The following is a 26,506-nucleotide window of genomic DNA, read 5'->3' on the forward strand; positions in this document are numbered from 1 at the left end:
TCTATGGGTACTCAGAGAGGAGCGGTTCTCGGCCGACCAAGTTACGAGAGATTCGCATGCACCCGCTGTCGCCCCATTGCTGCGGAATCCATCCCGCCGGCACAAGGACTGATCGCGCTGAGAGCGCCATACGGCATCATGAGGCAAATCGCATTGCTATTACTCGCCGTGGAAACGCAGACTTGTCTCTAGAATCTGAATGCACCCCAGTGGTTTGAGTAAGCGCAAAAGGTCCTTCTAAATCTAGCTTTTGGTGCACTCCAGGCCCGCAGCCCGTGTGCTCAAAAACAGCACGAAATGGCACGGTGGAAAGCTTTACCGAGGGTGTCTCTGTCTAAGCAGGGGTCCCTCCTCGACAAAGTTGCATCGACGTGACGGAGATGTCTGCACTTTCGGTTTGTCCTGCTGCCTCATCGCAGCAAACTTTGGTCCCCGGACATGAGTACCGAAGCACCTTATTGAAAGATTTATTGTTTTTCATGCGTCCAAAGAACTTCTAGTTTTCACGTGGCGAGCAAAATTTCTCTCATTTCCTCAGAAAGTGTTTGGGATACTCAAGAGTTGCGACTATTGACAGATGCTCCATTGCAGCCCCGGCGTGATCACTCCATCAAGCCGGCCCAGGAACGGCACGGCATACGGAAACACACGGAATAGAATGAGTATACCTGGCGAGTCACGGAGGCGTCATGCCGGGTTTAATTCGAGTCACCATGCTCCCATCGCCCACATTCTAGTGGTAAAGACGACCGGTTTTAGCTTAGCGATGAGTCGTCCACCTCGGCCTTGTCTTCCCCGCAGCGGTCGACTAGTCAACCCCAAACTCGTCTAATTTTGCGGTTCTTTTTCTCTCCGTCCTCACTTGCTGGGATATCTTTGGGGTTAACTTCTAAGCGGCCGGCAAAAGCTGTCTGTTTCCTTCAGCCTCATGTCCGACACTTCAGCCATTGACGTCAGCTTAAACCCTCCCGGAACTGGCCTTCTCACCATCTCAATGTTCGTACACGTATGTTTACAACTTTCAGTCGTAGTCGAGCGTGTCGAGTCACCTTGGGGAAAGAGAATGGGACAACGGGCGGGACCGTGGCAGACTCCACTTGAAAGACAACCTCCCTGCTTACCTCCACCTCCTTCTCCACGGGACCCCAGGGGGAACGTTCAGCAAAGTGGGAACACTCACACCTTTCGCCCTTTTCCCATCTAGTCTTGTCCTTGTCTAGTGGGTTTAAGTGTCCACACAGGCGCCCGGCAAAATACAATTGCCAAAGTTTGGAGAAATAGGTGTCCGATTCGCATTCACCCGTTCGGACGGCAGCAGATTTCTTGGGGAAGAGCCTAGTACGGATAGACGTACGCCGTACGCGTAGAGAGGAGAGGAGAGCATCCCGCCCCTCGTAACTTGACACTTCTCAGGCCAAACTTGGCAGCGAAGCTCTGTCTTGAAACGGTTGAAGCCCATCGCATTTTGCCGGCAGACAGTGGCAATCCCCTGCGCCGCGTACGCACTAGGAGATTCCATGGGCCTAGCAGTTTACCTTGGCCGGCAGGCTGCTTCGTCCTCGTGCAGGACGAGATTCTCAAAGTCGCTTTGATATTGACAGCTGATTGGGACCGGTCGACCTCCGCTAGGATTTCACGCAAAGGATCCCAACCAAGTGGTTCCAGCTTCCAACAACCCCCGCCCCCAAGAAAAGACCGGTCTCTAGACCTAGGCCTTCCCGGTCCGATGCCCCGTCTGGGACTCTTCGCACTGTTTATCCTTTGCTTCCCATCTGTTCGTCCTATGATCCACTGCTCCATATAATAAGACCTGGAGACCCCGCGTCGTAGATCGAGGTTGTCCTTCTCGCCCTGTCCGTCCCTCTCAAGTCATCATCTGGCCCAAACAATACGGAGACCTGCTTCTGGCTCTTGCTCTGGTCGCCGGCAAAAACAGCCAAACGTCAACTTACCACGACAACCCACACACAATATACAGCTCCATTGAGCAGACGCCATAATGGGTTTCCTCAAGGGCGTTACGCAGAAGAAGACCAACAGCGAGGCTGTTGTCATAGCTCAGGAAGAGGCGCCGGATTTTGAGAAGGTCAACTGGGTGAAGGACCCCGGTCTGAGGAAGCTTTACTTTTACGCTTTCGTCCTTTGCATTGCCTCCGCGACCACTGGTTACGATGGGTAAGTTGCGCAAACGACCAAGAAAGAGAGTACAATTAGGCCGGTCTGCTGATGATAATGTGATTTAAAGCATGTTTTTCAACTCTGTTCAGAACTTCGACTCATGGCAGTCCTTCTTCGATCACCCCAAGGGAGGCCAACTCGGTCTTCTCGGTGCCTTTTACCAAATCGGCAGTCTCGTTTCGATTCCCATTGTGTAAGCGACGTTCCCACATGAAGCCCCCCCGGCGACACAAAGTTTACTGACCCCTTTGAAAGCCCCTTCATTGCAGACAACTTTGGCAGAAAGATCCCTATTGTCATCGGCTGCTTGATCATGGTTGCGGGTGCTGTCTTGCAGGGTGCCTGCACAAGCATGGGCAGTAAGTAGCTGCAACAAAAATTTGCAACTTTTTCTCAGAGGCTGACCATTCGCAGTGTTTATGGGCGGTCGTGTCCTTCTTGGTTTCGGCAACTCCTTTGCCCAGATCACCTCGCCCATGTTGCTCGCTGAGCTTTGCCATCCCCAGCATCGTGCTCGCTTGACGACGGTTTACAATTGCTTGTGGAACGTCGGTGCCCTCGTCGTCGCCTGGCTCTCCTTCGGCACCGACTTCCTCGGAAACGAGTGGTCGTGGCGTATTCCTGCCATTGGCCAGGCGGTGCCCTCCGTCATCCAACTCGCCTTCATCTTCTGTAAGCCAGCCTCCGTGACTTGAGATGCTTCCGTCAGTTGCTAACTGGATATCAAACAGGGGTCCCCGAGTCTCCCCGTTACCTCATCGCCAAGGACCGCCACGACGAGGCCCTCGCGATCCTGGGCAAGTACCACGCCAACGGCGACACCAACAACCCCACCGTCCAGTTCGAGTTCCGCGAGATTCGCGAGACCATCAAGCGCGAGATCGCCGCCAAGAACAGCAGCAGCTACCTCGACTTCTTCCGCACCGCCGGCAACAAGTACCGCTTCATCGTCCTCATCTCCCTCGGTCTCTTCTCGCAGTGGTCCGGCAACGCCATCATCTCAAACTACACCAACATCCTCTACGCCAACGCGGGCATCGAGAGCTCCACCGCCCGCCTCGGCCTCTCCGCTGGCCAGACCGGTCTCTCCCTCGTCACCTCCCTGACCTTGGCCATGCAGGTCGACCGCTTCGGCCGCCGGCCCATTTTCCTCGCCTCCACGGGTGGCATGCTCATGACCTTCGTCTTCTGGACCTTGTCCGCCGGCCTGTACGAGGAGCACGGCTCGCCCGGCTCCAACTACGCCATGATCTTCTTCATTTGGCTGTTTGGCTTCTTCTACGCCTTCGCATGGTCCGGTCTTCTCATCAGCTACTCCATCGAGATCTTGCCGTACAAGCTGCGTGCCAAGGGTCTCATGATTGTCAACTTGACCGTCCAGGCCGCTCTCACGCTCAACAACTACGCCAACCCGTACGCGTTTGACTACTTCACCGGCCACACCTGGAAGCTGTACCTCATCTACACTGTAAGTTTTCACTCTTCTCCGAGGTTGATAAACATTTTGGCTAACGATGTCGTGTCTCACAGTGCTGGATCTTCCTCGAACTCGTCTTTGTGTACCTCTTCTACGTCGAGACAAAGGGACCTACGCTCGAGGAGCTCGTCAAGGTCATCGATGGCCCCGACGCCCAGGTTGCGGATCTCGACCTCGCGCAGGTCGAGCAGGAGATCAAGCTCGGTCACGAGGCCGAGGAGTTGGAGCACAAGCGCGGTTGAGAGAGGTTGTGTGTATGTGCTTGGCACCATCGCATTGGGGATTTTCGTTCCCCCAATTTAGCATCTCACGGGCTGGGAGCTTCGTGACATGAAAGCATATACGAGCATGCAGATACCCCCCACTATGTAATGTTGTACAGAGATCATGCGATACAGACCTCATATAATGATATGATCAAATCTACAGACATCTTGTTTTGTCTACCATTTGGTTTCTCGAGAACGTGACAATGTTGGTTGACTCTATGATGGTGATTCAGTGTTGGATGAATTACTATGCACGAATAAACATCCCAAGTATGATTTGTGGACTACTAAACCTCCCAGCAAGGTGTTTTCCTACATTAGTCGCTACAAATTGCCTACTCATGTGCTCAGCTATGACACCTGCGTGTACCTTTCAGCTTTCAAGCCGAGTCTTGAACATCATCAGAGTGACGGCCAAGATCAAATAGACCAGGCCGCCTTCCCAACGTCAACTAGACCCAGCCTCATCATCATCCCTCACCCCCACCAAAGCCTCATTCATCTCCATCCCCTCCTCCAGCTCCGCCCTTTCCATTACACCCAGCATCCGCGTCCTCTCGGCAACAACCAACGTCACCCACTTAATCTCGGCAGCCTGCCTCCTCTCGAGCTCCGCCCGCGCCCTCTCGAGCCTCTCCTCGTGTCGCTTCCGCACGCTGTACATGATTTCCTCCCGGATCGTCCGCTCCTCCTCGACTTTGAGCTTGTACCGCGCCACCTCCTCGTCCCGCCACCGCTCCCACGCCCGCCACCCATTATCCATCGTCCCGCGGAACTCCCGCATCAGCGCCTCGATCCGTGCCTCGCTCGACGGCCGGTCCGCGAAGAAGCTCTCCAGCTGACGGAGGTACGCCTCCTCCGTCCTCTGCTCCGCCAGCACGCGGGCCCCGTACTCCGCCGTCAGGCTCTTCACTTTGGCGGCCAGCTTGTCCGCGGCCGTCTCGACGAGAGCTCGCTGCTCGGCCTCCTGCTTCGACTCTAGCTCCACCGTCGACGTCGCTTCTTCGTTGGCCGCGAGCTCCTTTTCCTTGTCGTGCTGGTATCGCACCAAAAACTCCTGCAGGTCGTGGATCTGGTCCAGCAGCTCCCGCAGCTCCTGGAACCTCACCTCGACCTCGTACCGCCTTAGACTCTCGAGCCGAGCCCGCTCCTCCTCCCACGCAATCCGCGCCTCTTCCTCCAGCCTCTCCATCTCGAGACGCAACAGCTCGGCTTTCAGCGCCTCCTCGCGCTCAAATTCCTCAATCTGCCGCAGCGCGTCGCGGAGCTCCTCCTCGGCCTCGGCCTCGCGCTGCAACCTCTCCCGCCGCCGCGCCGCCGCCCCGTTCTTGATGAGTTCGAGCTGATGCATGGTGCACGCGCACGTCCGCCACCGCAGGCCGCAGACGTAGCAGAACTGGTACCCGCACCGGCACGTCATATGCTGGCACGCCTCGCGGTGCTCGACAAGCGCCTGGCACCGGCCGCAGTGCTGCCACCCTTCCTCCTCGGCGAGGGCGTTGGTCAGCGCGAGGTCCCGGTCGAGCGGACAGTCTGCGTCATCGGCGTGGTGGGGTCCCCGGCACATGCTGCAGCTGATGTGTCCGACGCGGCACCGGGCCCGGCGGGAGGCGGGGTCAACGTGTTCCGGGCGTACCCAGAGGCCGCAGGCCGGTTCGGCGCAGTAGATGCGGTCGGCGACGGGGATGGCCCACTCGACGGCGCGGTCTTTGCAGGTCTTTGCTAGTTCGGGGGAGATCTTGCGGAGGAAGAGGCGGGTTGGGATCGGGTTGAGGCAGCATTTGGGGGGCCAGTGGTGTTCGTTTTGGACGGCGGTGGAGATGAGGCGCTCGAAGCAGTCGGGGCAGTAGCTGTGGCATGTGACTTTGATGACTTTCTTGGGGCTGAAGTCGTCGAGGCATGAGACGCATTCACTGGTGGGTATGATGTTAGCCATCGAGAATGGGTTCAGCGTTGGAAAAGGGGGAAAGGGGGTTGTGACTTACACAGTAACGGGAGCTTTCTTTAGCTTCTCCGTGACTGTAACACCGGGTTCATCAGGCGCTGCTGCTGCCTCCAGGCTCGTCTTGCTCGAGTTGCCGCCGAAATGGAATGTCTTCGCAGTATCCTTTTCACTAATCTTTTGCAAGATTCTCGTCAGGGCGAAGCGGCTTCTTTTCTTGGGCTGGAATGGAAGGACGATGAGCCCCTGAGACAAAGTGCTGCCGTCGCCCGCTCCCGTCATCTCTGGGAACAGCTTGAGATCCTCGACATCATCTTCTCCCGTCTCGACCGCCGACGACGGACCGGGTTCTCCGTCAGGACTAGTGATGATGATGGGAAGATACGGCTCCTTTACCGTGCCGTCTCCCTCGTCGTTCGCGTTGGCTGCTTCGGCTTCCCGCTGCCTTTCCTCCTCCTCTAGCTGCCGCCGATGGTTCTCCTCGGCGGCTCTCGCCTGGAGGTTCTCGATGGATACTTGGAGGATCTCGAGGGCTACCGTGTTAGTGAGGTTTGGCGCTGTTCTGAGGGACGCCGGCGGGTTGTATTCAGTCCACCGGGCCTCATCTTCATTCTCGTCCTCTTGTATTGGATTTGCCTCGGTTGCATCATTTTCATCGGCGGGATTATGAGTTGTTGTTTCTTTGCTGGTGATGGCCAGGGTAGGCTTCACCTCATCGTCGTCAAAGTCTCGCAGGGTCACAAATGGGTCGCCGTAGAAGCCCACGTAGTCTTCCAGGCGGGCGGGCACGTTCGTCGCGGTTTCCATCTCAACGACGGTTGACGTAGTTGTAGTCATGTACTTGGATTTAAGTTGCTGTCTTGGGTAGGATTTAGATTACGGCTCTTCGCCGACATCGAACGGAGAGAAGGGTACAAATAACTGAACGCCACGCCGGGCCAGGCCATCAAGAGCGGGGAAAGTGTCTATCTAGGTAGACGTCTGCCTCATACCAGAACCCGTGTGGAAGATGTGGATATGGAGAATCTGATCAATCACACCGACGAAGCGTAAGAGATTCTCTACATGGCGTGAGCGGAAAGCGGAGCACGAAGGAAGCCAAGGTTCGGTTGGCGGCTCCCCCGAGCCTCACGATGACAACTTATCTTGAAGAAATCCCCATTTTTTGGGAACAACGACGAGGCACTCTGATGACAGCTCACAGACCACAGGGCTGAATCTGCCCCAGCTGCACTGCTAGACTGCCGAAAGAGGCGTGGGAGGTGGTATGGAGAACACCACATGAAGTTACATGGTATTGGCGGCGGCCAAGATCGGCTCTAGCGTTTTTGTGAATATGGCCGCGGAGAAAGGGGTTGATAGCCCGCCAACCGGGAGCTGATTAGATCAAGGCAGACTCGTTGAACACGATGTCGCGAGCCGAGACCTGGTTGGTGAGATTCGTGTCTTGAAGATAAACATCGCGAGGAAGGCCGAACTGGCGACTGGGCTGCGTTGGGGGGCGGAGCTGGGCACCCTCGGCTACTTAGCGCGCGGGCAGTGCAGCTCGCCCTGGAGGCTGGAGGTCAGTCTATAATAATTGCCGCAGTCGGTCACCGAAGGGGTTGCTTGGTGCCATAGGTAAGGTAGTATGTCACGCAACGCTTAGCCATCTGAAAATTGGCTCCGAATCATTTGGCTTATGGCAATGTTCCAGTTGGTGATAATCCATAGGTCGTGGGATCATGTTGTACTTGCGCTGCTATGCCTTGCAGGCCGTGTTTCCGCCGATTACGGCATAGATTGGCATCCTTGGCCGGGAGCTGGAATGGTGTCAGCCTGGCAAAGCATAGAGAAAAACAAAGAGGTCCAAAATAGCTCCAGATGAAAGTTTAAAGACGTGACTTCCTCTTCCTACCATGCTTTCTGATTTTCATCTGGAGCTGGACAGAGAGGAAAGAGTGAGGATTAGGAACGTCTACCTACCACGCTACGTGCCTACCTGGAGGTTGATGCGCAAGCACGGGCCAGAGGACGCGCCCCCTCCTGCTGAGGCTTGAGCTTGCGATCCATAGGCACCAAACCCCGTAACAAATTTCATCAGCATCTGTAGTGTAGTGGTTATCATCCTTGCCTTCCATGACTGTTCGCGGTTAGCAAGGGACCCGATTTCGATTATCGGCGGATGCATGAAAGTAACCAACTCTAACCTTTTTTATTTTTGTATCGTCTAAGTGTGAAGTACTTTCGTTCCGCTGATTGCCCATGAAAGATCTTTTCAACACCTTGTGAGCAGCGCCAAATTCCATGTTGTGTTTACTTCACATGGTGGGAAGAGTCGCCGCGATTTGCATAGCCCATTATAAAGGAAGCCTGCCACCATTCAAGCAACTCGGCATCAGGCATCTACAATTCCTTCATGGTTTGATACGCAAGCACGTGTTGCTTCGACCGCAAATTCGGCGAGCGCCATCTCACAGCCTCAGCCAAGTTTGTCTAAACTCCATCACATACAATAGATTCCAGTTAACAAATAATCACTATCTTAGCAATTGATACAATGCACCACCCCGTCACTTTCAGCCCCATGCCTAAATCTTTGACTTGACCTTGCTGAACTCGATCTTGTTGATGCAAGAGCCCACATTCTCAAGGCCAACTTCAACAACGTCTCCGTCCTTGAGCCACAATTGAGGCTTGCGACCCATGCCAACGCCCTCGGGACTACATATACCGTCAGTCATAGCTTCAGCCAGGGCTCTTCGTTGATCTACTTACGTTCCGGTGAAGATGACGTCTCCTGGCAGCAGGGTAGTGCCCTGGCTCAAGAAGGAGATTGTCTTCTTAATGCCAAAGATCATGTCCTTGGTGTTGTTGTTCTGGCCCATTCGTCAGTTTTCAACCCATACTTCGTTGATGCAGTCTAGCACCCACCTGAACGGTCTCCCCGTTGACCTTGGTGAAGATCTTGAGGTTCTGAGGATCCTTGACGACCTTGCTGGTCACAATGCCAGGCCCGAACGGCGCCCAGCCGTCAAAGCCTTTGCCGAGAGACCACTGGCCGCCGCCACGCTGAATTTGCCACTCGCGGTGTGACACATCGTTGCCCACGGCGTAGCCGAGGACGTAGTTGAGGGCGTCGTCCTCGGAGACGTCCGCGGCGGTCTTGCCAATGACAATGACCAGTTCGCACTCGTAGTCCAGCGTGCTGCCGGTCTGAGCGATTGGGTGGACAGGGACCGGGTCAGTCGGTCCGGCCAGAGAGGTCACGGGCTTGTACTGGGAGAAATCAGTCTACCATTTTCTTCTTTTCTTATCAAACGGCGACAACTTACGAAGAGAACAGGAAACTTGGGAATTGCCATGTTTGACTAAGCAGACTATTAGCTGTTTTTGCAAAGCCATCCAGGGTTCTTTGACTCTCATCTCACCTCCTTAGCGTGGTTGGCATAGTTGAGGCCGAGGCATCGTACAGTCTTGACGTGCTCGGGCGCCAGAGGAGACAGCAGGAGCCTGATGTCGGCGACGTTTTCTGTGACGTCGTGCCTTCCAAAGATGTCGCCCGTCACGATCCTGGCTTGCCTCGCCTTGGCGATGTCAGTGACGCCGCTTGGGAGAATTGCATCTCCGTAGTACGTCTTGCCATCCCGGGCAAGGAAGCGAACGAGTCTCTGGTGTGAGAGTCAGTATATCGGTTGCTATCAGTCACGACTGGCCCAGCGATTGACTCACGGAAAATGAGACCATATCTACGACTAATCAACTGCAAATTTGGGATAAGGGCGTAAGAAGAAACAAAGCAAGATACGGTACAGTAGATGAAAATATGTTGCAGATGATGGAATGTGACGAATATCGGGAGACGAGCCGAAGACGGGACGCTGTAGCGACTGGACCCCACGAACGTGAAGCCTCCGATTACCATCCGTCGACCCCACACTTCCCCCCATAGAGCACGGATTCCAGAGCTAAACCCCGGCTCGCTGTTCGGCGTCAGATGTGCCAGAGCGAACTGAATTGCGTAGCACTCTGGGGCGCCGGCTAATGCATCGGCATCATTAAGCCACGAGCTCCCGGCAGCTGTGCAGCACCATGCGTGCAGCTGTGTGCACCTCTTCCGGATGCGACTCCACAATTCCGAGGAGCTTCTTCCAGCATGTTAATGTCAATACTTCATTGCTGAGTCATTCATTCAGCCTCCAGCTCCGACTTCCGCCTTTCCTCATTGGCCCGAGCTACAACGATGGAGCTCTCTTTCTTGTGGTTGACATCAATGATTTGAGAATCGAACTTTCCCACTACGATCCTCTCATGAGCCATCAAAAAAGCATTCCTTCCTCAGTACCGCCGATTTGACATCCGAGATGGCAGTAGCGAAGCGCGGTCTTTCTGGTCTTCAAAGGGAGGTTTTGGCACTCTATCGACAATGTATTCGGGAAATTCGGAAGAAGCCAGAGGTAACATTCATCCAACTTCTATGACTTGCATGTGAGATGCTAAGATCGCTGTAGACTGCACGGCCTCACTTTCAATCTTTCGCAAGGCAAGATTGTGCATCAACTTTCTTATACGCCTACGAGCGCCATACTGACCATTACATTAGGACCGAGTTTGAAAGGTATATTACTGTCGACAAGCGCGACTTTTCCGTTGTAGAGCACTTATTGCGGAAGGGCCGCCGCCAGCTCGAGACGTACTCCTCACCGAGCATCAAGGACATTAGCCGGTGAAGGAACCGCCATCCTCATGCCAAGAAATCGAACTTCTTGACAAAGCCCTGGTAATATTAGGCAGGAATGTCGTCTTCAGAAGTCTCGGGCCACACGCAAGGGCCACACACAAGGGCCACACACAAGGAACAGGACCGACTGCCTCCCTTCTGTATCACCACATGTCTCTCCTATGCTACGTTTTTGTTACCTAGACCACATGATACCAACGCAAATTCTTCTTTGGATCCATCTCTACTATTCCAGTGCAGCGAGCATGGACGATGCTTGATTGCGATAGAGTCTTCCGAGACTGCAATTGTATTTCACCTTGTTCACCACCGCCGCCCATTCTTAAATCTGAGCCGACAGAAGCACACAAGGCAGCAGAAGACGTCTTCCGCAAGCCCATAAGCCGGTCTGTCGAAAGTCTTCGTCGTCAGCAACGCATAATTGTTCATACAAAGCGCGCCAGCAGAGCCGGACTCCCATCCGGTAAAGCTGCCAGCTCTCGTACGAAAGTGGTATCTGCCAGAAGAGCGAGTCAACTTGTCCCAATCATCGTCTCCCAAGAGCGAGAACTAGAAAGACTGCGGAGCATTGTGGCCTCGGACGCTCTTCAGTCCTTGACACCGGCCTCTCGAAGGCGCAACAGACCCTCAATACAAAGGACGCCACCTGCGTGGTATATCGCAATGGACCCTTCGGTTCGAGCCGGTCCTAGATCTCCGAGACCACAAGGCCCTTCTTTCCGCTACCAACGTGCTGTTCCGAACCGGGCATCAAAGTCACGTCCCGTCCGTAGAAGGCCAGTCGCAGGTCCTTCGGGATCCCCAAGTCAGCCAAAATCCCCCAACTATGTCAACAGTCCATCCAAAATCCGAGGTCACCCTCTGTCGGCCATGGCGGACCCCGGTCACACCTTTCAGCACCGCGAATCGGTGGCGTCCCACGAGAGAAGATTCGGAGTTGCTGATCCACAGCTGTAGGAAGCTGTTCGCCGGAGTCTTTCGCAGCAGAGTCGGGTATCCCTTGTTGCTTCGCCATCAAATAGATCATCAAACCAGTCTCTACGAGCACCCCAACCTCCATCAAGAACCTCCAGCCGGCGCCGAGAAGTGAACCGCTTTGCACGGCAACTAGAGATATATGCCGAACGCAGGAAAGCTGCGGGGAAGCTACCGGTCTCTACCCCGACACCAGAATCGGTTGTATCGCTTCACACAGTTACAGCTCTTCTTCCGTATGAGGAACAGTTCCAAGCTGTTGGTCTAGCAGTGACTTCTGAACAACAGCGTCAGAAGTCGCCGCCCAAACCGTCTGCCAAAAAGGACATGAAGACGAAGAATCCACCAGACGTCAAAGCAGAGCCGATCTCAACTCGCCCTAAGGAAACCAGAAAACAAGCCGAACCAGGCCACCTTCAGCTTAATGGCTTGAGGAGTGCTTCAACAAGCTCATCCGATTCATCGACTTCGGGCACGCAAGTTGCCTTTGCACAACCAGACGCCTGGGAGCTCGCCTTCATTGATGAAGTTCCAGCCAAGAAGGAAAGTTCTACTTCGAGATGTTGTAACTTGCCTTGCTTTCAAAACACGAGAGATCAATCGATCGACGTACAAGTGGGCCGAACACCTCCCGCTCCTACGCCGACAACGATTGATACGCCAAACAAGATATTGGCAAAGTGGGAACCAATTTACCCCCAGAAGACAGAGGCATTGCAGGGCTGGCGTAAGTCTAGTTCTAAATTGTCGGCCAATCCGTTACTAATCCTTCCAAAGGTGAGAAAGCCTCTCGAGACGTTCGAGCCAAAACATGGCATGGCAACGCGGCACAGCGTCCATCAACCTATCGGCCACCCCGGGAGGGCCCGCCTCCTCGGAACGAGACGGAAGCACCAAGTCCAAAAAGCAAGTCTCCGAGGAAAGCGGTGCCCCATGACTTGGAGAATGACAAGCCGCCCATACCTCCAAGGGCCCAAGCTCGTACCGACCCTTCGAGGAAACAGTCAAAGGCGCCAAAGGTCGAATCTTCAGTCCCAAAGGGGATACGTAAGGAATCTCAGCAAGACGTGTTCTTAGATCAGGAAAACTCTCCACCAGGAGGCAAAGTGCTTCCTCTCGTATCCAAAAGACCAGTGAAAGCTACCGTACTATCAGAGTCAGACGAGAACAGTGCCCAAATGCAGGCTCAGGAGTCATACAACGCCCAAATACCCACAAAATCGGAAAGGCTAGCTGGTGTCGTGGACAAGCCTCTCAGAGTTTCGATCAGGCAGCCTGAACGCAAGGCCAAGGAAAAGGCCGCCCTTCTGAATGAGCCGACACAAACGGATTTTAAGCATCCGCCAATTTTCCAGTCCGGGAGGATGTTCAGAAGCCTGCCGGGACCCGCAAAGCTCACAGGAGTGGAAAAAAGAGAACGGTCAGCTCAGACGAGTGGCGGATCCATTACACCTAATCCTGCTCTACCATCCACATGGAAACTGACCTTGAGCTCATCCTCATCACTTGAAGTAGCCATGGAAGCGGCTTCACGGGAAATGGAGATGCAAGAAGCCAGGCAATCCGGGAATGGGGCCCTCAGAGGCCAAAATTTGGAGACAGATGCACAAGCTATTCCCAGCATGACTTCAGAAGTCGAACATGACAAGCCACTTCCAGAGTCCATTGATGAGGGAAGCTCCCTTACCATCAGGTGAACAACCGGAACAGGGACGGAAAACACTGCAAGGTAGTGATAACTCGGACCCCAAGGAGCAGGACGATAGAGACATCGAAGACAGAGATGTTTTGCGAGGCCTCCACATCGCCATATCGGCTGCTTGTGATGAAGAGGTCGACGCATGGATCCGACAAAAGACGGGTGTGCGTATTCGGCGATTTTTGGCAGACTTGAAGGCTTTTGAAACGCTGGGCGAAGAGGATCAACCGGATCCAGCCAAGGAGCGTGCGAGGAACAGGAGAGCCGACTCGAGGAAACTCAAGGCACAGATTCGACAATCTAAAGCTGCCAGGGAAGCGAGAGCAGCAGCACAGTGACGTGGAATCATGGGATATTCTTACTGGTTGCGAAGATCGTGAAGAGGGCTTGGCTTTGTTCAGTAGTTTTAGATTCTGTGTCGCCACCTCTAGGGGTACCAATCCTAATTGTCTACCTCACTACCTAGGTAATGTCTTGATAATGCTTTCACCCTGAATTATGTCGACTGGCTGGTAAGCCGCCTTATTAAGCAATTCGAGGTGCAGGTTAAAGAGACTGCGTCACAGAGGGGGCCAGGGAGAAACTTGATGCAATTCGTGTAGTTCATTCAGCCGAGGTTGCCCTAATAGGTCTCGATCCTCGTCTATCGTCTAGACCGAATAAGTCTATCTTTTCTATCCTTTGTCCGGACCATTATCCCAAAGCTCTGGAGTACTACTACCCACGCTCTGTTCCTGCCTCCCCTGAAGGCCTCCCCTCCATCCCCTTCTCGTATTGAGTCCCTCCTCGCTGGTCATCTCTGAAATATAAACCTGGCACTCTGAGTGGTGCCTCATGTCTCTCTTGCCATGATTAATACAAATGTCTGTGAATCCCCTTCTCGCTCTCAATATTGTGGTATCGTGTCGTACAACTCTAGACAGCGCTCGACGGATGTGATGTGGGCCGCAAAGGCGGTCAATCGGAATGAATGCGGAAGTGTGTCAAATGAATCGCAATGATCTTTTTGTGACAGCAAAAAGGACATCGAATCATGAAGGCGTCAGTTGGTCCGCCATCATCTTTCGAACCTCCTTCTCCAAGTTCTCCTCGGCATTCTTGTCGTCCAAATCCTCCACCGCACCAGTGACCTTCTCGGCGAGCTCAATCTTCTTCTGGCAGGCCTTGTAGATGAGCTCCTCGATGGTGTGCGATGTCAGCAGGCGAATCACCTCCACATCCCGTGTCTGGCCGAGGCGGTGAGCTCGGTTCTCGGCCTGAATGTCGTCCTGCGGGTTGTCGGACTGGTCAAAGATGATAATCTTGTTGGCAGAGGTTAGGTTGATGCCAGTACCGCCAGCGCCTGTCGTCAGCAAAAAGGCTGTGATATCCGTATCGTTGTTGAATTCGTCGATCAGGTCCTGGCGCTCGGCGACATTGGTCTGGCCATACAAGACGCAGTGCCTGATGTTATCGGTGTGGAGGACCTCCCTTAGGATCTCAATGACCTTTGCAAATTTGCTGAACACGAGGACGCGGTCGCCGTTGTCGCGGTACTGGTGGATGAGTTCTAGTAGCTTGACGACCTTGCCGCTATCCATCCAAGAACCCTCGGGGACGTCAAGATGCCTGATACAAGCGTAATCGCGGCACCAAAGATGCAGCTCGAAGTCAGAAGAATTTTGCAGCTCCCCAATGAGATGGTCAATCCGCGGTTGTTGCAGCTCGGATTGTGGAACCTCTTGCATCAGAATCTTCGCCATCTTCTCAACCTTCTTGTTGTCGAAGTAACGGCGGAATAGTTGCGGGTGAAGGGCCGCCTTCCGAAGCTGCATCCAGCTGTTGTTTTGGTCGCTCTGGCGCCCGGTTGTTGTCTTCTTGACCGGCCCAGCCTTGAAAAGTCGTTCATAGTCCTCGTACAGTTCCTTTTGCACTCCTGGTGCCAAATCACAGTATGCGACATTGCAAATCTTGGCCGGCATGTCAGAGAGCACCTGCTGCTTGCGACGTTGCAAGATGAACGGCTCTAGAATTGTTCTGGCTCGGCTAACACGTTCGCCGTAGAGGAAAGCACCATTGTTGACATCGCGAATGGTGACCTTTTGGCTGAACATGTACTGAAGCTGGTCCATCCGGCCGTTGAACTGGAGTGGATCGATGAAGTTCAACAACGCCAGCATTTCCATCAAGTTATTCTGAACAGGCGTTCCGGTAAGGAGCATTCTCCAGCCGGCCTTGATCCTGATCAAGTCCTTGTAAATCTTGGTCTTGGGGTTCTTCATCTTGTGTCCCTCGTCAAAGATGGCTGCGGCGGGCTGCAACTCTCGGAGAGCTTCCAGGTCCTCTTCGGAGCCGACTTGGGTGTAGGTTGTCAAAACGACATGGTAATCCGCCGGATTCTCGAGCATCTCGTATGCTATCTCTCTACGTTCGGCTTGCGGACCTTGATACGCAAGAATCGAGAGGTCGGGAGCAAAGCGCTGGAACTCTCCCATCCAGTTCGAGAATGTCGACGGTGGTACAACCACAAGATTGGGCCACGGCCTCTCGCCCTTTCCGGTTTTCTCGTAGTTTTCGACAAGATGACAGATGAGAGAAATGACCTGGCACGTTTTGCCTAGACCCATCTCATCGGCTAGAATGCATCCGTAGCCACTGTTGTACAGGAGGGACATCCAGTTGAGGCCGAACAGCTGGAAGGGACGCATAGTGCAATGCCCATCCATGAACTTTGGCTGGCAAGGGATTGGCGGCTCCGAGAGCTTTTGAGCGTGGAAGCTTGTCGGCGTCAGGGGGAGATCGCTGTTAGTGGAAGAGCTCTGTGTGCTCCGTTTCTGACCCTTGACATCGAGGTCCCACCGGCTGATCTCCTGCTTAACCTCGTTGGCCTTCTTCTCGCATTCGGCTACCACTTCGTCAATGGCATTAACGCTACGAGTGAACTCCATGATTGCGTCGACCAGGGTCTCTCCAATTGGAACCTTGGGCCTCCTGCTGCGAGCGTTTGCCTTCTTGGCCACCGAAACAGCTTGTACCTCGCTAATGGTATCGAAAGGCCTCTTGGTCTCAATGATCTTTAGCTCGTCCATCTTGATGTTCGTCATGGCCGACAAATCCGCGATCGAGCTGGTGTTGATGGCTTGGAGAGCCTTGTCCTGCAGACTGTCCTTGACCGCCTCGTTCAATTCATCCTCGTTATCAAAGTCCTCGTCTTCATTGTCATCAGGAATGATGATAGGCTCGTCCACCTTATCGGCGGCAAGCTCGTCTAGAGACGGCTCGTCTTCATGAGGCTGCTGGGACGCAGGTGGAGATCTACCGGGGCGACGGCCTTGCATCAAGCGCCTGCGCTTGGGCTTTGGTGGTGAGGGGGTGGTGCTTCGAGAAGGTGTAGGTAGAGTCGGGGCATGTCGCCCAAGTAATTTTGGCTTGCTGGGTGAGCCGGGCCTGCCTGATTTGCGGTCCATGTTCTTCGTTCTTTCGTCGCCAATGGTGATGCTTGGCTTCGTAGAGCTCACAAAGCTGTTGACTTTGGGCTTCAAATGCCGACCATCTAACAAGTAGTTGATCGCGTCCTCAACGTTATTGTGGCATGCGGTCAAAGCTTCCTTATAGTATTGAACCGGTATCGTGCCGTTGAGCGCCTCGGAAACCTCCTCAATCTTCTTTTGCAGCTTATCCACCGAAACGTACTCGAAATTCGCGACGTGCTTCTTGAAAGATGTCTGGCTGATATTGCCACGGGAAGTTCGGTCATCTTCGTCATCTGAGGAGCCTTGTATAAGCACAGGCTCTGCCGAGGGCCTCTTCCGCGGGTTGGAAGGCGCTTGTGACTTGGGGGGCGGCTGGAATCTTGACCCAGGGGGCACAAGGCGTGAGAAGTAGCTGGATTTGTTCTGGAACGGCGAAGATGCGGGAACCTCAATGACTGAACGCGAAGAGGGAGAGGAGGAATGATCGGGTTGCGTCTTAGCCTGGGACGCGAGTGACGTTCGGTTGACAATCTGCGTCGCTTGTGTCTGGTAAGGGGACTCGGGGATCGTCTCGTCGGCGAGCTCGTCGGCATCGTTACCGCGACGAATGCCTCTAATCGGTGACGTACCCATTGCCGAGCTACCCACCGGTGGCGGTGAGGAGCTGAGAGTATAGTTGATCACCATGGCTTGTATAGATGTGTTTGTTGCTTGTTGGAAGTGAGGCGGAGATTGAGAAATTGACAAGCGGAGGTGAGAAGGCGGACAATGGTCAAAATACAAAGGCGGGGAGAAGTTTGCTCAAAGGAGAGAAAGACTCGAGGACTTTGCTACTGTGAAGATGCCGATTGTCGAAAGGCTGTGCGGGATAATTAACACTATATCAGGAGAAATCGCAAAGGGAAAGAGCAACAGATTGGGCAATTGCAGGTATCCGTGCCGCCTTCCAAGATGTGGGCGCTCCTGAGCAGACTGGCAGGAGAGGACGAGATCGATTTTGAACCGACGGCGGCACTGGAGTGGGAATTTTCTGGGGCAGATCGCAGCGCCCCCCCCATGTCCGTTGACACGGGAATCCAAAGAAACGCGCTTAGACGAATCCCCATAGCGCGTCCGCACGTGGTTGGCGTCATCAATTAAAACACCGTGCGAGCAATCGTCGCTTCGAACTGTAAGCGCTGTCTTTTGACTTCACCTCTCGTTTTTGAGGATAGCTCGGCAGTAAGGCTCAGTGAGCGTGACCATCAAACTCATAAGCCCCAACCGACGTCCATCAACTCCGTGTCTTCCGCAACGTTCTCATTGACTGTGAGCTTATCTCAACACCGAACCTTGACACCTTGTAAGTTTTCTGCCTCTTAGCACAAGCTGTACGAGACCAAACGCTTACATCTTACTCAAGATACACATCATGGCGACCCGACGCATCGTGGCCTCGGAGAAGACCATCCTCGAGAAGGATGATGTGGTTGGTGCTAGTCCCGCTGCTGGCGACAAGTCCAACATCGCTCCTGCTGTGCCAATGGATGTCATTTTGAAGCTTCTTGGATTCACGTTGGCCATGATTGTGTTGCCCATCGGCACCTACTTTGCCACGGTCGACTTCCTTTTCAAGGGTAAGTAAGCTGCACTCGTGTTTCCGCCCTGTCTCATTACACTGCCAACCACAACTGGACGCACCCGATTAATCCGATAGCCAGGCAATTCAACATTCGCCGGCGCTCTTGCTGCTGTAATGGCCAACGTGGTATTGATCAGTTATGTTATCGTTGCCATGAAGGAGGATCAGAGCGACCAGCTGGAAGCGAAGAAGCAAGGAAAGAAAGACCGTTGAGAGTTGACATGGGCGATGGGCAGTCAATCGACACCTTGGTGCCTGGGATGGCAGACTGGAATGCATTTCACAGTTTCCGTAGGAATGACAGTCGTGTCAAACCCCTCTCACTAGATGTTTTTACGCTGTTCATGGCAAGTTGATCTCTATTCAGGAGATGATGTCCCGTTGACTTGGTCTTCTTCTAAGACCTTACTTGTTTGAAAGCCACGTCAGAATTATAATAAGCCCTATTAAATTATCCAACGCCTGAACCGCCAAGTCATCGCCGAGAATTGTGAATGAAACAAAATTTCTCTCGTGGCTGGCCATTGTCAAGTCACCATTAAACCTCTATGGCTGCCAGCTTTGCCCTCGCAATCGTTAGCTGGATCCTGTGCATATACCTCGATCCAACAGTGTGTATTTCGATGGGGAGGTTCTTTTTTTCATTCAGAAAATAGATAGCCATACCTCCCGGCTATACTCTCAAGTTAATGGCCCACCTCAAAGTAGGAACGACCGTCTCGTCAGAGGAGAGGGGTACTCCGGCAACTCCAGGCCAGCTACATATCAGATATAAGCCGGTCTCTGCCCGAGAATACCATAACACATCCAGAATCTAAGAAAATGGGGGGGGTATCGACAACGTTAAAACGAAAACCAGCTCATATCTCATGCTTTGTGTTGTTCAAGATGATTTGCTGAAGCGCTTAGAAAACCAGCTCTTTCTCTTGGCCGGCTCAGCAGGTCTAGGCTGCGCCTGTTGCTGCTGTTGTGGTGGGGAGGCGCCAACTGGTCTCCGAAGGACGTTCGCGCTCTGTTGCTGAGGTACCTGAGCTCCGTTGTTCACAGCTTGATAGGCATGTCCTTTTCCATTTGGCGCACCATTGTCGAACTTGAGAGCAGACGCCTGATGCCCTTGGTCCTGGCTGAAACCGATGCCGTAATCGTTGGCGGGTTCAGGCCTACGGGCCGGGCCACCACGCTCAATGGAGCTGTTGTCGCTACTAGTGGGGTCGGTATGGTAGCCTGCGTGCTCTCCGGAGCTTCCACTTGCGGCGGCTGATGTAACAGTCTCGTATGAGCGGTCCTTGTTAGGAAGAGGATAAATGTTCTGATCGCCGCGTGCGTAGCCATTCATGTGAGGATCGGTTTGCGTCCTGGGAACTCTCTGTCGGTAGGGAATGTTGTTGCCGCCATTGTAATGTCCCCCGCCATTCTGGTATTGATCGTAGTGACTTTGCCGATTGGATCCCATCTCGATCTGGCCGCTTTCGGGACGGAACGAGCCCGGGCGACCGTTGTAGTAACTGTCATGGGGATGGCGTCCTCCACTGGCTATGCATTGGATTAGCCACGCTCTGCTATCAGTCTGTGAGCAGATGAACTTACTGGCATAGTAGCTGCTACGTCTGTTCCATGTTTGGACCGACTCTGTATCTGAGCGAATGTAAGACTGTCGCCGGTCCCGGTCACGGTAGCCTCCATCGATGGCGGCCTCGAAACTGCGAATGGTATCAAGGGGTCGTTCCCAACGACTACGTGTGGGATTAGATCGGTCGGGTTCGGCTGAGGAGCATGGTCAGAATAAACTGGCAAGATTTGAGAATTCAGAGCTGGAGCATACCGATTGGGGCACCGGTGGTGTCCTTGTGTTGAATGGCGCGCAAAGGAGCCAAGGAAGTCTTGGTCATTGCCTGAACGGCGGCTTTGGAAGCTGTTAGATATCTTACAGCAGACATGGCAGAAAAGTGGTGACATACAAGGTTCGGCCTCACTCATGGCGACGGTAGGATCAGCTTTGCTGTGTAATCTCTTTGCTTCCTTCTCTTCGGGTGTCTCGTGGAGGTCGATCTTGGGGTGACTGCCAGAGCTCTTGTGGGATTTGTTGGACTGGAAACTGAAGGTTCTCGGTCGGGACTTGGAGCGTCTATGAGGAGGTTGATTCTGGGCGTGGGATTGGGACTGCGCCTGGGCGTTGGGAGGCGGTTGAACAGGCTGTGGCTGGTCGTACTGCTGCTGATAAGGCGGAAACTGGGACTGTTCGTTGTCGTATGAGTCGGGAGCTTGTTGGTGATAGTGGTGATTCGGTTGCTGGTGCTGGGGAGGCAGCGCGGGAAGTGGATGGTGTTCAGCCATGACGGGCGACTGGGGAGGGTGCTACTTTTAATTGATCTGTCTCGCAAGCAGGCGGGTTCAGTGGGCGCGGACCTGGTCTCGGCGAGCAAGGTCGATGGATGGAGCTATTGCGTGCCTTATCGCGGGTCAGCAAGGGGAAGAGTGGGCGGGCGGTTCCCAGAGGTCGCTAGCGAGGCGGCCAAGGTTGCGTTTTCCAGGGGTGAGCGTGAGATGATGGAGCGCAGTGGAGCGTTAGAAGGGGCAGAATGGTGGAAGGGAAGGGGGTTTGGGGAGTGCCGTATGCCTGTGTGGTGTTTCTGCCGACTGCTGGGATTGAAAGTGGATGCAGAAACTAGCAGAGAATGGTGTACCCGTGGACCGGGCTGTTTCCAGTGTTCCACTTGTTGACGATGCGTTTTTGGATGAGAAGCAAATCTTCGGGGACGGAGAACAAGCAGGTCGAGAGCAAATTGAGGTGCTTGTGTGCTTAGGAGATGTTTTTTCTTTCTTTCTCAGATGCTGTCGCAAGGAGGCAGAAAAGCAGGGAACCGGGTGTCTCGAATGTGGCTGGGGGGAGGTTGAGTCGACAACCTGGAAGGCACTTGACTTGGTACGAACGGCAACGGCAACAACTCCCAGCCGATGAAGCTGCCCAGGTGGGCTGCGGTGTGGTTGTGGTGCCGAGCTGGAAGGAACGGCCAGGCAACCCGACGACAACAGCTATCCAATGGGACGGCGAAAAAAAAAAACACCAATGACAACGACAAACCCCAGCTGAGGGTACGGGAACGGGAGCAGTTGCAGGTGCAGGTGCAGGTGTTGGTGCGATGGAAGGTGCTCACGGACAATTCGGTACGTACCTTGTCTTTTTTCCTGGGCCGATGTTTCGATCCTCGGTACGGAGTATGCACTGAGATATTGCTGCAAGCTTGATGTACCTAGCTGCAACAGAAGCAAGAGAGAAAAGACGGGAGGGAGTCTGAGTCTGACTCTCGCGCTCTCTCTCAAGTCTCAACTCTCGGATGGATTCTGATGGGATTTCGGGGGGCAACTTCGGGCGAGCGACGCCAGGATGTTTGCTGAAAATGCGCTAGGGCGATTTGAATTGGAGGCGTTACAGGGAAGGAGGGTGGCCGCAATGGGTTAAGCGCCACGTCTTTTTTCGATGGGGTGGTCGGACGCTGGAGTCAGGTCCGGCGACGTAGGGGAAAAAGTGGTGACTGGGGGGCTGGGGCGCTCAGGGACGCCGGGGCAAGCAAGTGCTGTCCTGGTGTCGTAAACCGGGTCTGCCCAGACAGCAAGCGCCTCCTGCTTGTTAATGAGTGTCTTGGTGATGTGATTTTGCCGTTAGGTGTCTTTTTCCGCCAACTAATTTTTCTTCTGTTTGTTGCTGCCAAAATTTTCTGCCCAGGTTGGAGAATTGACGTATGTTCCGATATAAGGATTTTCTGGTGTTGCTTGGTCGGCTGCGGTTCTTGCCTTTTTGCATGTTAGTTCTGTCGCTCTTTCCTTCTTTCTCAGTATCACCGGCAGTTGCAGCAGGGTGTTGGGTGAACTGGCAGGGTTTCCATCGCCCTGAGCCTTAGGTAAGAAGGTTTTTACAGACAAAAGTACGTACCGATATGTATCCTGTTACCGGTACCCGACTTTACTTTTGGACGGGAGGGTCCTTCAAGGTCAACCAAGTAGCTGCTTCTGAATCTGACGTTCTGCAGCCTGCTTCGGACGTTTCGTAACGAAAAACGAGTAAACTGGGTATTATGTTTGATATTGCCTGTTGATCGATGATCGAATGCGACGTAGTTGGCGCGTTTGCAGGCGGTTGGTGGTGGGCCCGGACGGGCTAGGACGTGGAGGCCGTCGATCGTTCGCTTGATGTGCGTGGTGGAACTGGATGGGCAATGCTAATGGCGGTGCAGAGCAATGCGAAATGCTGTCGTTTCCGAATGGCCAATTTCGCCCCTGTCGTCGTCGGTTTGTCTGTCTGGAGACTATCTGGCTGTGGCTGACGTCAAGCGGCGGTAATCCTCGCGTGTTTCAAAGCGCCTTCGCGTGGTAGCTCAAGGTACGGTATGGCGGAACACAGCTGTGTCCTTTTCCCCTTTCCTTTAATTTGCTTCTTTTTTTTTTCTTGTCTTTCTCGGCCCTTCCCTTCCAGCCCTTGGCCTAATGCGTTCTGGAATGGAATGAATTGGATCGAGAAACTTTTCGATTGGGAGTGCTTCTAAGACCAGTTTGTCCGGTCAAAAAACACGAATTTTGATCTTCGCTGCGTGTCGTGGGTTTTACGTTCTCGGGTATGCGTTTCTGCTCGCTGTGTTCCAATGTCAGCCAATCTGTATTGCATCAATATGGTCGATGGGGTCAATGTCTTCTTCATCCCACGTCGCAGCGCCACGCATCGTGGCACGTCCTGGCGCCGCAGCCGACCGCTGCTTGCAGATGATGGACGGCCCACGGGGGCCCAAAAGAAATTCCTGTCTCTGTGCGTACCTGGTTTCCCTTCAATGGCCCCTTGCTACTTTGATTATCCCGGACGTGGACGGGTCGCTTGTCGGATCTCTCCGAATAGTGAGGTTTTATCAAATTGCCTTATTATAGATGGTGCTCCGGAAATTGGAAGGGCGTCGATAGCGTCCAAAGGCAGGTCGACTCAATGAATGATTAGCGATAAAAGGTCGAGGTGTCAAATGATAAGGTATGGTGAGATGCCAGTGTGCGTGGTCTAGGCCGCGAGTGTAAAAAAGGGGATTCACTGTAACCCTGCACGTGTTGAGGCAACGGGGTGGATTAATACGTCGTCGAGTGTGGACGTGAGTGAATTGGGCGAGACCTCTTGGTGGTGCAACAAGGCCGAAAACATAAGAATGGCCAGAATTTCAACGCCAAAGTGTGGCGGGAGGCCTTAGATATCTATACGAGCCTCCAACTCAGACGGGCCAACGAAGGAAAGGCCGGCGACAGAGTGTGTGAGTGCGCGTGTGTGTGACTGGAGGGAAGGCCAGCTGAACAAGGTGGTGTGCAGTGACAAGTCGATGATGATCTCGACGACTAAAACGTAAAGGTGTGGCCTGTCCTGGTCTGGCCTGTCACGACATGGCATGGCAACAATAAGGTAATAATAAGAAGCTCCGGTGGTACCTATCGTACCTGATGGTCCTTCCCTCACGGATACCCGTACCTTCTTGCCATCAGGTATCCGTAGCTACTAGGTGAGGTACTTCATAGTCGTACGAAGCTTTAGAGAAGGTCGGCGCCGATGGGTCCCGCACTTACTACACGGCAAGGGAAGGAAAGAGTGAGGAATTTTTTGACTTCGGGGACCCTTCTTTCCCAAGGTCCGTTTATGGCGTGGCCTCATGAGAATACCTAACGAAAGTAGCCATGTACCTTTAGTACCGTACGTAGGCACACAGGGAATGCCCATCAAGGGATGCGGCCTACCTAGCAACTAACACAACCACACAACGTACGACACTCCCTCCGCGATGTTCTCTCCAAGCATGGGATACAAGCTCTACTTCGAACAGCTAAACTGCTCCGTAACAGCCCTGCTTGCCTCGGCCGCACCCTGTTCCCAAATGCCGGGCTTTCCATTGAATGACAGGTGACCGCGGGCAGCGAGATCAAACCTTTCTGATCTGCTTTTTAGTTGACATGGGGCCAGGATCTATGGAGTCAGAAGATACGGATAATACCTAGAAAGATGGCCGGTATCGAGTACTGCTCGGATGCAATGCGCCAACGTTGTCAACAACATTCGAAAAGGTCCCTCCCCCGCCGTGCCGGTCTTTCTGGAAACGCAACACGGCAGCCTGCCTGGCACAAGTTGGAACTGCAACTGGCCGCGAATCGACGCAGAGGAAATCAAAGGCCTGGCCTTGCATTCCATCTCAAGTTCCAACCATTATTGCCTGCCTCTCGTCGACCTCCACCCATCTTTTCCACCTTTGCCGTCCCCGCCCACCTCCCACAACCTGCCACAACCTCCCCAAGCACGTTCCTGGCCTGGAACTCAAGCTTGACGTGTGTTGCCCTGAGACTCCAAACCGCGTGCGTGTACCTTTCAGAATCAGACGCAAGACATGCACCGGTCAATCAACGGACTCTCAACCATTGACAATAAGAGGGGTGCTCAGGTGGAGGAGAATTCCTCAAGCCCGCGCCATTACGCGTTTCGCCCCTCATCAACCATCCCACCCGTCCATCCCGTCCAACCCCAGCACAGTTACGAGGTTCCATCCAAGAAAACCTTAGCCTTAGTCCTGCAGGCTTGTAGACGGACGACAAGACCCGATCAGCCACCACTGCCACTGAGCCCAACCAGGATCGACACCCGGCAAGCCATTACTCTGCAGTCACTATTGAAGACAACCGCACACTCTCGACTACCTACCTATCATGGTAGACGGTATCTGTACCTACTGTACGCGCCTGCTTGGGACTTCGTACATGCAAATCAGCGAGGTCGCTACCAGACGGGCACGACGGGCTTTCGTCATTCCCATTCCGCCGCTTCGTTTCTCTGGCTTTAAATTGATGCTACTACAAACTCCCACCTTCGCTGTCCACTATACTCGGCCCTCCTTCCCACTGGCCAGCGTTGTTGCTGAGCGATATGCGGCCGCATGGGAGGCGTGCGTTGGGGAAGCGCAACAGTGGTTCAGTCTGAAACTTGACCGCCTCTGCATCATTCAAGCATGTAGTCAATCATGATTGCCCTTTCTGATCCCGAACGACAATTCCCTCGGTCAGTAACTCATGTGGTTTGTCTGTCTCGCGGGAGCGGGACTGCGTTGCGACTCATGGAAATTCTGGCACAGCGCCTCAAACACAGTCAGACAGCATCTTTCATCTGATCATCGATCCTCAGATGCCATAAGGACCGAACAGCATCTCGACAATGGACCCCTAAGGCCGAGACACACAATCACTTGGATTGGACGCCAAAGGGCAGCGAGGATCATGCCCGTCCCACCGCCTCTTCCTCTTCAGTGCTCCACGTTGTCAACTTTTGCCCAGCCTGGCCTTGGGGTGAGATGTTGACCACCCCTGCAAGCCGGTGGCCTTCGTGTTCAACGGCCGGCCATACGAAGGCTGGGCCGTAGCAGTACTGCCAGCCTGCAAGGTCCACTTACAACCGAGAATCCGGAATATCAACTTGGCTGCCAGACCGCCGCATAAAGCGTTAGTCTTCAGCTCTAGTCGTCAACTCCCGCGGATTCCATATTGCATAGTCGAGCTGCGCCTCAATCACAGCTGCACACATGACGCGGATCGATGGCTTACGGTACGCGCACAACAGATACGTGGACGAGTGTACGAAGTACGGGTACTCGACGGAGCCAAGTTGCCTCCACAAGGCCTTGAAGTCTTAGCCGCTCACTCTTCTACAATCCGTGCCCCGTTCCACGGCACCGCATACCAGCCTGTAACTCGGGTTTGATTCGCCTGCACTGAGTCTTACAATCAACGGCTAAGTCTCTGGGGAACTCTTCTATTGCTTCAGGATTTTTCTATCCATCTCCAATATTCTCTGATATCTCCGGCCTTCCCGTATCAAAAATGTTGCGCCTGTCTGCCTAGGAGACAGTGAAGAAACACGAAGTCGTGCGAAGAGTCTGGACAAAAGTCTGCGTTCTGACAGGGTCCTTTCGATATTGTACCAACTCTGTATCCCTTCAAGCCGGCGCGGGGTTGCCACTGTCTCTCAATATCGTGTCTGATAATCCCATGCTTGCTGGATTAGCAATACCGGTACCAGCGTGCACTTGGAGTCGATAAGTCACTTTCGCCTTTTACACACACTCACACACACATACACCACCAGACCGTGACAGGTACATCGAAGGAAGGAAGG

The 26,506-nt window shown here is 53.7% G+C and overlaps 7 protein-coding genes and 1 non-coding gene across 8 annotated transcripts; 4 read left to right on the plus strand and 4 right to left on the minus strand.

Annotated features, from left to right (window-relative positions):
• Positions 1-1,999: 1,999 nt before the first annotated feature.
• N0V96_002524 (uncharacterized protein) lies at positions 2,000-3,897 on the plus strand (the record flags this gene model as incomplete). Its single annotated transcript, XM_053187436.1, has 6 exons — positions 2,000-2,175; positions 2,246-2,371; positions 2,434-2,537; positions 2,593-2,850; positions 2,910-3,646; positions 3,709-3,897. 6 exons carry the CDS (start codon positions 2,000-2,002, stop codon positions 3,895-3,897), a joined length of 1,590 nt encoding a protein of 529 aa, XP_053054940.1.
• Positions 3,898-4,372: 475 nt separating this feature from the next.
• On the minus strand, positions 4,373-6,703 carry N0V96_002525 (uncharacterized protein; the record flags this gene model as incomplete). Its single annotated transcript, XM_053187435.2, has 2 exons — positions 4,373-5,837; positions 5,910-6,703. 2 exons carry the CDS (start codon positions 6,701-6,703, stop codon positions 4,373-4,375), a joined length of 2,259 nt encoding a protein of 752 aa, XP_053054939.2.
• A 1,245-nt stretch (positions 6,704-7,948) lies between these two features.
• Positions 7,949-8,035, plus strand: N0V96_002526. Its single transcript has one exon. It is a non-coding gene; the product is annotated as a tRNA-Gly (tRNA).
• Positions 8,036-8,436: 401 nt separating this feature from the next.
• Positions 8,437-9,592, minus strand: N0V96_002527 (uncharacterized protein; the record flags this gene model as incomplete). The annotated part of the gene is made up of 6 exons (XM_053187434.2): positions 8,437-8,569; positions 8,624-8,724; positions 8,780-9,124; positions 9,181-9,216; positions 9,277-9,516; positions 9,578-9,592. 6 exons carry the CDS (start codon positions 9,590-9,592, stop codon positions 8,437-8,439), a joined length of 870 nt encoding a protein of 289 aa, XP_053054938.2.
• Positions 9,593-10,209: 617 nt separating this feature from the next.
• N0V96_002528 (uncharacterized protein) lies at positions 10,210-10,575 on the plus strand (the record flags this gene model as incomplete). The annotated part of the gene is made up of 3 exons (XM_065756547.1): positions 10,210-10,302; positions 10,357-10,388; positions 10,449-10,575. The coding sequence occupies 3 exons, from the start codon at positions 10,210-10,212 to the stop codon at positions 10,573-10,575; spliced, it is 252 nt and encodes an 83-aa protein (XP_065614916.1).
• A 3,716-nt stretch (positions 10,576-14,291) lies between these two features.
• Positions 14,292-17,399, minus strand: FUN30 (DNA-dependent ATPase fun30; the record flags this gene model as incomplete). Its single annotated transcript, XM_053187432.2, has 1 exon — positions 14,292-17,399. The coding sequence occupies one exon, from the start codon at positions 17,397-17,399 to the stop codon at positions 14,292-14,294; it is 3,108 nt and encodes a 1,035-aa protein (XP_053054936.2).
• Positions 17,400-18,123: 724 nt separating this feature from the next.
• Positions 18,124-18,546, plus strand: VMA21 (vacuolar ATPase assembly integral membrane protein vma21; the record flags this gene model as incomplete). Its single annotated transcript, XM_053187431.1, has 2 exons — positions 18,124-18,328; positions 18,413-18,546. 2 exons carry the CDS (start codon positions 18,124-18,126, stop codon positions 18,544-18,546), a joined length of 339 nt encoding a protein of 112 aa, XP_053054935.1.
• Positions 18,547-19,216: 670 nt separating this feature from the next.
• On the minus strand, positions 19,217-20,667 carry N0V96_002531 (uncharacterized protein; the record flags this gene model as incomplete). The annotated part of the gene is made up of 4 exons (XM_053187430.1): positions 19,217-19,866; positions 19,921-19,968; positions 20,156-20,236; positions 20,292-20,667. 4 exons carry the CDS (start codon positions 20,665-20,667, stop codon positions 19,217-19,219), a joined length of 1,155 nt encoding a protein of 384 aa, XP_053054934.1.
• Between the last annotated feature and the right edge of the window lie 5,839 nt (positions 20,668-26,506).

The sequence above is a fragment of the Colletotrichum fioriniae genome (genome assembly GCF_027942845.1).
Source record: "Colletotrichum fioriniae strain IMI 355084 chromosome Unknown scaffold_2, whole genome shotgun sequence".
Taxonomy (NCBI): Eukaryota; Fungi; Ascomycota; class Sordariomycetes; order Glomerellales; family Glomerellaceae; genus Colletotrichum; species Colletotrichum fioriniae.